General features: G+C 30.6%; 1 protein-coding gene across 1 annotated transcript; it reads right to left on the reverse strand.

The window, feature by feature from the left end:
• Positions 1 to 3,632: 3,632 nt before the first annotated feature.
• LOC111395035 (LRR receptor-like serine/threonine-protein kinase EFR) lies at positions 3,633 to 5,279 on the reverse strand. The gene is made up of 2 exons (XM_023021059.1): positions 5,034 to 5,279; positions 3,633 to 4,718 (listed from the first exon to the last, which is right to left on the reverse strand). The coding sequence occupies exons 1-2, from the start codon at positions 5,277 to 5,279 to the stop codon at positions 3,633 to 3,635; spliced, it is 1,332 nt and encodes a 443-aa protein (XP_022876827.1).
• Positions 5,280 to 10,630: the final 5,351 nt, after the last annotated feature.

The following is a 10,630-nucleotide window of genomic DNA, read 5'->3' on the forward strand; positions in this document are numbered from 1 at the left end:
ATCGACGTTAAGCATGTTTTGTATTTCACTGTACATTTCTGTAAACGAAGTATTTTTTGTTATCGTAATAGCAGCAACCCCTTATCCTTCACTCGTCCATTTCCATTCCCATTAACCATTTTCCTTCCTTTGAAATTCGCCGAAATAACAGATTGGGACACACGCTTTTGCCATATCTGCATTACGAATTAAAAATGTCAGAATAAATTATCAGAAAAAAATTATCAGAATCGAGGGGCGGGGGAGTCTGCAAACGGAATCCGGACCGTCCGGACCGTCGTTAAATCCGTCGTTCCGACGTCTGATCGATGCCGGCCTGAACTTTGACTCTAATATTATTTTTTCTACCATTTAAAAAAAATATACGATTTCAATAAAAATAAAATTAAATACTACGAAAAGATACTTACCGAATTGAAGTGCTGAAATTTAACTAAATTTTTCTGTTGAGGTTGATAACTGATAAGTTTATGAAATTTTGAGGTTGAAGTGGATGAAAAATGGAAGAGTTTTTATCGTGTTAGAGTAAACTGATGAAAAGACTGACTTCGTTTTCAAATTTCAATTGAGCCTTGTTTGGATTTTTATTTGTAACTTAAGGATATTTTTGTCTTTTTACCATATTTCTATTTTTGTAATTATATAACTCATTTAAGGGCGTTTTAGTCTTTTACACAGGAAATGGCTATTGTGGTGAATGTTAGATTTTTATGGTTAAAATGGAAAATGGTTGGTTTGACAAAGCTATATTTAAAAGTACTCCAAAGTACAGACACAATTAGAAGCCAGAAATGCCCTTACTAATTTAAGGTTGTACAAGAATGCCTTTAGACAGAGCAAAAGATAATGAATATGCGGCTATTGTCTCAATTTCTGTACATTTTTTTGTTTTTCTTTAAATCAAGTAGTCTTCCTTGTTTATCTTAATTGATATTCTCACTAATCAACAGGAAATTATATGTGATTCAATTTGTTGGTGCATTTATTATTTCGTTCACATAGCATCATTATGATTAGTGAATTTCTAGAGTTTCTCATTTAGAAGACATAACTAAATCAACATGAAAATTCCAAAATCCTTATGGAACAAAATTATTAAAGATTCGAAAATTTTTCCAACAGAAAATACCAATATAAACATGTCTCGCGGTGGGAATGTCTCCCTTTGTGGAGAGCTTGAGGCCTCCACAAATCAAGAAATGAAGAAACATAATTTATTTATCATCGATAATTCAATATAAATTCTGATTTTCTGAATTATTTGGTCATTAATTTGATTGTGTGCGATTTTTGGCATTTGTCTTACTGAATTAAGGCCCTGTTAGATCTTTGATTCGCAAGCAATAGTTAACCGTGCATTCTAGTGCTAGCCCCATGATTGATTTAAAGCAGATCTCTTTGGCTTGAATATTTTCTTCGATTGGATTCAATAGATCTTTGATTCACAAGCAATAGTAAATAAAAAAGAGGAAAGAGATGAAAGTTGGTTTTTTTATCCAGCAGGAATCACACTGTTTTTCATTGGAAAATGTTGACAGAGAAACATAGAATGTCATCAGAAACAGAATCAAACAGGGCATTGCAACTTTACTAAAATAATAATTTAGAATTAAAAGAAAATGCTACATCTGCTTATCAACTCATCAGTATCACCCGTGTAATGATATCATGATTTTCTTACACAGCAACAACTCACAGTAATAACATGCCGTAAAACAATGGCGGAAGCCAAAAATGATTTCCAAGTTTTTATGTAATAGAAAGATATCAAGCTTATGAGAGATGATTAAAGTATGTTTTAAAGAGTAGTCAATATGTACTGGATTCTACGAGAATTAAAACTAAAGATTGGTTTTGATTTCATTAATAAAATTTTAGCTCAAATACTATCCTTTTTGTGTTCTTACGAGATAGAAAAAGTAAATTTAATTATGAAACAAACCTCTTCATCTTAATCCACCTCAGTATTTTGCTTTACAAAATTCAGTTTTGATCTTCTCTATCCTTGTTAGAACATCTTTCATATTGAACCTCTCGTTGGGCCAGTTAACCGTGCATTCTAGTGCTAGCCCCATGATTGATTTAAAGCAGATCTCTTTGGCTTGAATATTTTCTTCGATTGGATTCACTAGATCAACAGCCACTATCTGCATTATTGCATCGGGGAATGATTTGAACACCCATTTCCTCATTGTGAACTCTCCAACAAACATATCACATGTCGGCTTCTTTTTGGTAAATGTCTCCATCATCATAATCCCATAGCTATCAACATCAGCCATAGTCGATATTAATCCCGAGACCCATACTCCATAAAATTGACATATGTGATCAAACTAACAAGCGAAATGATAAATGACAAATAAATAAATGTGAACCAACGCTAATACACTAATATATTGTTAGCAAGCAAAATAATGGTTAATAACATGGCTCATTATATTCACACCAAAATTTTTTCTTCTAAATCCACATTTTAATTGGAGATAAGGTCCTCAATATTTTCTCATTATAACATTTATATTCTTAACTTTTTTATTTAATTCTTATCTTCAATATCCATCACCTCGGAACACATCTCATCCTTGATGATGATTTATATCAAAATATATGTTTACACACTTTTGAAATGAGGAAAAATGTATTATATCGTACTTTTGTATTTATTTTTATAAAAAAATATAATGGATAAGTAAGTTTTCTTACGTCCTCCAAAAGAATTATTGGACAAAAACCGCTATCAGAGATGATATGTACTAATTAATGAAATGTTGAGGATAAAAATTCGTAAAAAAAAAAAAAAAAAGGTGAGAATAAATACTAATTAAGCAAAGACTAAGGACCTTAAGTAAAATTAGAATATAGTGTAAATAATAAATGTTGTTGTGAAAATATAATTATCTTAATTACATATATGTTGTAAATTATATGTTTATTGGTAAATAATAAAAATTCGTTGAAAAAAATTAGAGAATAAATGCTATATTAAGCAAAGATTAAGGACCATAAGTAAAATTAGAATATGGTGTAAATAATAAAAGTTGTTGTAGATATATAATTATCCTAATTACATATATGTTGTAAATTATATGTTTATTGGTAAATGAACATTATACCCTTGCATGTTAATTATGATTATTGTATCTCTACCTAATTCTTTTCTATAAATATGAAAATTTCGGTTCTCAATAAAATACACAAAAGTCTGTTGAATTCATTACTTTCTTCTCCCTTTCTCTCTATTTTATAATACATTGTTAGTATGATTCCTCTCCAAAATATAGTAAATTTTTTTTTATGTGCATGCATAGAGTTTTTTTTCAAGTCGTGATTATCTTTTTTCACCAATGGACCAATGATTATTTTTTGCACAATTCATGGGTGTGCATGTGTATTAAACCAATTATTAGTTGTGTGCATTAGACCAATTACTATCTTTCTATTATGTATGTCATGATTATAAATTCACAACAGTTCTTGAACTCTTTCAACTAAATTTGCTGCAAAAGTAATTTATTCAATTTACATAACCGCGCTGCATATGTTAGTATAAAATTAATTGCACGGGCCATAATTATTTTTAATAGTAATTCAACACACTGTGTAGCAATATATATAAGTAGTTGACAAAATCATTTACCTGGAGCCATATATCCAATGATTCCCAACGTCTTGGTAATTGAAATTCTCTGGTCTTCAGTTAAAAGCTTGGAAATGGCAAATTCTCCAACATGGGCTGCCTTGTCTTCATCTAAAAGTATGTTGTTGGGCTTCAAATCACAATGAACAATCGGAAATTGACACCCATGATGTAGATACTCGAGTGCAGATGCCACATCTATCATTATTTCCAATCTTTGAGATATATTTAGGAAATAGTTGCTCGAGAATAGCCATTTTGTAAGGTTTCCGTTAGGCATATATTCCAGTACCAAGGCTTTGAAATCAAGGTTAGAGCAACTAGTAATTATCTTGACAAGATTTCTATGACGAATGTTGCAAAATATTTGGCACTCAGTATCAAAACATTGGTTTGAACCTTCCAAATCTAGATTGAAAGCNAGATTTCTATGACGAATGTTGCAAAATATTTGGCACTCAGTATCAAAACATTGGTTTGAACCTTCCAAATCTAGATTGAAAGCTTTAATTGCAGCTATCATTCCATTTGAATATATTCCCTTGTACACTAAACCAATACTACCTTTGCCAATAAGATTCCCTTCACCAAAATTATCAATAGCATTTAGAACGTCATAATATGAAATCCTCTTGATGGTGATGAGAGAAGTAGAGTGAGCTAGTGGAACTATACTTCTTCTATAGCGTCTTATTACATAAACCACAACAATGGCCAAACTCAATGCAACAACTAATGGTAAAATGTACTTCAAATATCTGGTATTGCTTGATAATCTGGTTTTATTATCTTTGCATGGCTTGACCTTAAATTGAGATGCTCCACACAATTCTATATTGCCTACAAAAAATTCTGACGTGAAATTCTTAAAAGGCCCTCCATTTGGAATTTCGCCACCGAGTTCATTGAACGAAACATTGAAATACTCAAGGTTCTCTAGTCTCTCCAATGACTTGGGGATTACACCATAGAGATTTTTCTTGGATAGATCCAAATTTTGCAATGAAATCGGATTCCCAAAGGACTCAGGTATATGACTATGTAACTGATTGTTTGACAATGTTAGATTTTCCAAATTCTGAAGTTGCCCAATGGTGCTTGGAATATCACTTGAAAATTGATTTCCTAATAAATTTCACTCTCTCATGCTCTTAATGTTTCCAATTTCTGAAGCCAATGACCCATTCAGCAAATTATAAGCTAAACTCAAAATCTGAATATCCTTGTTAGTCCAAAGTGTGGATGGGATAGCGGAAGTCAATGAATTGTCTTCTAAATGAATTTATCGTAAAGAGGTACGATCTCCTAAACAAGTTGGTGTCCGTTGAGAAAGTGTATTATTGCTCAAACCTAGATGATAGAGATTTACCAAATTGCAAAGGTTGAAACGTACCGACCCTCCTAGTTTATTGAAACAAAGTCTCAGCTTTTGCAATTTTCTTAATTGACCCAACGTGTCAGGGATTGCTCGTGTAAATTCATTGGCTCCAATATCTAACTGGATCAAGTTGCTCATATTACCAATTTCTTTTGGAATGATACCTTTATTACCACAATTATTGGCACCAAAAAATTCAACAAATATTGACAAATTACCAAAGGATTTTGGTAATATTCCATGAAAAGAATTGAATCCCATCCATATTTTCTTCAAAATCCTCTAATTTTTCCATGAAATAAGAAAATCCAATTCCAGTATTGAAGGATCATTTGTCAACTCATTATTACCCAATCTTAGATTCTGTAGGTTCTATAAATTCCCAAGATTAATTGGTACTCTTCCACTGAAGAAGTTGTCACTAAGATCCAAGTGAGCAAGCTTAGAAAAATTTGAAACAGAGGCAGGAATTTTTCCACTCAATTGATTGTCACCAAGATAGAGACCTTCGAGATCAGGGAGCCCATTGGCAATTGATGATGGGAGATTGCCGGATATACTATTGCCAGTAAAAGCAACTACTTGTAACGTGGAGAGATTGAAGATGGATTCAGGTATTTAACCATGAAGACTGTTATTGAACAGAAACAACTCCTTCAAGTTTGATAAACTGCCAATTGAATGTGGAATTGTACCTGCATTGAGGTATTTGTCAAGACAATCAATTAATGGATACCAAAAGTTAATAATTTAGTAGTAGATAGGTACCTGTTATGATATTTGAATCCAAATAAAAATATTGAAGTACCGATGAGTTTCCAATTTCATATGGAATGCTTCCTGTGAATACATTTTATGGTATTAAAAATTAAAATAAAAAATTTGAATGTTTAAAATTTCAAAAAATAATTATCAAACAATAATATTGAAATTGTAAAGTGTTAGATTTAATTAAATTCGAAAATATTAAAATCAAATATGGTGGCTCTATTATTAAAATAAAAATGATTTTAGAATGATTTAGAACACTAAATTACTTAGTAAACAAGGTGATACAGGATCAAAGGAACAGTATACTAAAAAAATAAACAAAAAACAACAATCAGTCTATGCATGTGGATTTAGATGATCAATAATTCGTTGGTTTGTAATCAGATAATGTTGACAAATCGTTCATTCCACACAAAACATTTGAGGTAAAAAATTTGTAAAAGAAAAACTCTCACAATTTTTATAATGTTTTAATCAAAATACTCCACAGTACAAATGTTATCTTTGTAGCTAACAAAGATACACCTAATCATTAAGATTAACTAAAATTACATCCTAGGTCCTCAGACTAACAATTAAAAAAACGAATCCTACTAATAATGAAAAGATTTTAAAATATTGACTAAATATTATAACTAGGGTAGCCTCTAGTGGTGTCCATCATCATCCCAAGCTGATTGGGTATGTAACGTAGGATATGATGTTAGTACAATGCACTTTTAATAATCATTTGAAAAACACCATACGTGCTAACAAAACATTTGTCAAAAGAGTGTAAAATGCCTAATTGGTAACCTAAAGTTCATTTAGATTTTCCATCATCATGAAAATGTTTGTTACATGATACCATTTAAATTTAGAGTTTTGATATCAACATTAGTTAAGACACATATAAGAATTGAAATAGATTTAATATTTAAAATAAGTTTAGGAGGTCTTGTTACGTACCATTGAAAGAGTTGAACGCTAAATCTAAATATTCAAGTGCCGATAGGTTTCCAATTTCATTTGGAATAGTTCCTGTCAACCATTTAAGCATATAGGTTTCAAACATCAAATTTATTTTCATATGAAATAGATCTAATGAAAGAAAGAAGTACCAACTAATAAGAAGTCGATAATTAAGTGCTTGTGAAGTCATTGTTATCAAACATAATTCTTGAAATGCTGATAAGATTCCATTTTCATTTGGAAGTCGATAATTAAGTACTTTTTAATTCATTATCAAATATGACAATAATTTGAAGTTCATGGCAATGCAATAGAATTGGAAGTATCTCACCACGAAACTTGATGTCCCCAAGGTATAAGAACTCAAGCATCTTAATTTGTTGCATGGATCTTTAGCAAACTTTCATAAAAATTCGTTGTCACTTATCCCAATGGATATTGACAGTAGAGAAGAAATTTTGAAGATGTTTGAAAGAGTATCTCCAAAAAATTCCTTAAAATAAAATAAAACAAATACATAGTAATCCCCCTAAATAATTACTAAGTTGAAATTTAACCCCAAATGAAAGAGTGAACAAAACCAGCAATTGAATTGGATGGAGCTAAACATGCACTTTGAATACATTTTACGAGTCGAATATTTTAAATTTCAAAAAGTTATTATCAAATAATAATACCGAAATTGTAAAGAGTTAAATTTAATCGAAAAAATTAAATTTAGGTATTTGTGTTTCTAATATATATTATTAAAATCAGAATGTTAATTTAGACTATTAAGCTATTGAGTAAACACGGTGATGAAGAGCAAAAGGAAAAATATACTAGAATAAAGAATAAATTTAAAACCACACTAATTCTTAAAATGCGTACGAATTTTAGAAAATCAATAATTTATGGAATAATTCATCTTAGCTGACAAATCGTTGATTCTGCACAAAGCATTTGCGGTCAAAAGTCGTCAAAGAAAAATCTTCGCAGCTAACAAAGATGCATCTAATCATTAAGCTTAACTGAAATTGCATNCATTTGCGGTCAAAAGTCGTCAAAGAAAAATCTTCGCAGCTAACAAAGATGCATCTAATCATTAAGCTTAACTGAAATTGCATACTAGGTCCTCAAACTAACAAATATAAAAACAAAAAAAACTAATAATGAATAAATTTTAAAATATTGACTAGATATTATGATTAGGTCTAGTAGTATCCATCTTCATCCGAAGCTGATTGGGAACATAGGATATGATGTTATTACAGTGTATTTCTAATAATTAGTTGAAAAACATCATACATACTCAAAAACATTTTTCAGAAGAGTGTAAAATTCGTCGATGGCAATCTAATTTTCCATCAACAATAAAAATCTTTTTCATATATGAAAATTTTTAATTTTGTATAAATCTTAGTGACGACACTAAATAAATAAATTAAAATAGATTTAATCAGTATTTTAAAAGGCAGATTTAAGCACGAAAATGAACCTTGCCGCCTAACCACACTTTATGTTTTTTATGCCTAGTCCAATTTAGGCTAGTAAAAGTTTAAAGTTTGGCATTGGTGTCTAGACACAATTAATCCTTTTTAGAACATTGAATTCAATATATAAAATAAATTTAAGAGATCTAATTACGTACCATTGAAACGGCTGCACCTCAAACAAAAACATATAAGTTCTGATATGTTTCCAATTTCATTTGGAATATTTCATGTCAATCCAAGCAAGTAAAACTTAAAACATCAAACGTTAAATTAACACAAAATATATCTAATTAAATAGAAGAAATACCAACTAATTTGGTTTTGATGATTAAATACAAAAGAAATTATTTTTAATCGTAACTGAAATTTCATCCAAGGTCCTCAATTTAACAAATTAAAGTAAATTAAATCCAATTAATAATGAATTATAAAATATTGACCAATGATTATAATGAGGCTATAGCTGCTAGCAGTATCCATCTTCATTCCATGCTGATTGGGTACTTATTTATTGACTTCTTCTTTCCTTTCAACTTAATGATGAAACCAAATGGGGGAAGTTAATCATCTAAGTCTGTACACCATAACATCCCATTACCTGAATTCTAGAAATTATGCAGCTTTCGTTCAAGGGGAAACAACAAATTAGTCCAAGAATTCTAACGTTCCCATCTTTAGCTTATAGCCATATACTCCCTTTTGTAACTAGCTAAGAAACTATCACAAAGAAAACTTCCAAAAATATTTTGTACAGCAATTAATCTCAGTTCAATCAGTAAAACCATTGAAAAAACTTCTGCAATATATGGTGGAACTCCATTTACCATCAGGGTGTCTTGTATTCATCCTCACTGCCACAAAAAATATAATAAAATTAAATTAAATTAAAAATTAATAATAACAATAATAATAATAATAATAAACAACGTGCGGTCTGATCTTATGCCGAAGCTGTCATTAGGAGACGAGCTGGCTGTTTTTCCCCTTGTTTTAATCTTTTAATCTAGCAAGTGGTTCTGGATTGTGACAGAAGCTGTCTTGGTTCATGAACGATGAAACAAAGCATATGAAATCTAGTGCCAGACATTTTATCTTTCGTTATGAGTATAGTATTAGAATCGTTAGTTTTCTCTACTTTGTATGTCATTTAGTACGGTTTCAATCAAACTTTTTGCCTTTTTCCTCTTTAGTGAAAATAAAGTCTCCTTGTGCTTGGTGGATCAATTTGAAAAATGCATCAATTTTTGTCTCCTTGATCAACCAATAGTCTAAGAAAAGACTTTTGATTTGGTTTCAGTTCTATAACAATACAAAGAAAAAAATTATAAGAGAAAACATTAAAACGACAAAAACGAAATAAAACACATGTTGGGTTAGTAAATGTTTCTCAAATCAATTAGTAAAATTATCAACCACAAACACTGATTATTGGGTTTATTTTATATTTCTTGTAACTGATGCAAAATTTTTAACTCAAATTTTTCACAACTGTACAATGCTTTGAAAACTAGACCGGACCGGCCGGTTCTACCAAAAACCCGCAAACCGGTACAAAATCTGGTCCGGTCAATGCTTAAAACCTGTCCGTTTCAAAACCAGGGAAAAAACCGTCCATTTGACCGGTTTAACCATTAACCTGCTACCCAGAACCGGTTTAGCCGATTTATCCAGTTTTATGTGAAAGATAAACTACCGACCTTCCAACCTAATCATTGCCAGGCCCAGGAAAATGGATGAGCGTTGTTGGCACATTTAGATATAAGCACCATTCCTAGAGCTTTCCTTGCAAAACTTCCGATGTGGGATCTTTTGGCTGTGTTACTGTGCATGACTCTAGCATTTTTATTTTTATTTTTTTTATAAAAAGACTCTAGCATGTGTAGTTACTTCCATTGATTTAATTAATCATTTTTCTATATTTCCTTAATCAATAAAAATTTTAAATTTTTATATTCTAACATTAATTTGCAATATTGTATTAAAAAAAAAAAAGGCAAAGAAAATGTAATAACCTGCTATTAGTGGTTAGTGAGTATTGTCTGACTTTACAAATTTTAGAAGTAAATGGAGGAATTTAAAGAAAAACCTCACCGAATATGAAGTCATGGGCTTCTGATTTACTTTGCTAGGATATTCAAATGTCATATATAAGGTTAATTGCATTTTAGTCACTGAACTTAGTTGAAAATCTCAATTAGGTCACTCTACTTAAGGTTAATTGCATTTTAGTCACTGAACTTAGTTGAAAATCTCAATTAGGTCACTCTTCTTTAATTTGTTTCCATCAAATCATTGAACTTCAATTTACTTTCAAGTTTAATCAATATGTTAGCTCCCATTTCTGAAATTAACATCTGATTCATACTTGGACATTAGAACATAATGGACTGTCAATTTTGGAACATCGGGTTACCT

The sequence above is a fragment of the Olea europaea genome, chromosome 6 (assembly GCF_002742605.1).
Source record: "Olea europaea var. sylvestris chromosome 6, O_europaea_v1, whole genome shotgun sequence".
Classification (NCBI taxonomy): domain Eukaryota; kingdom Viridiplantae; phylum Streptophyta; class Magnoliopsida; order Lamiales; family Oleaceae; genus Olea; species Olea europaea.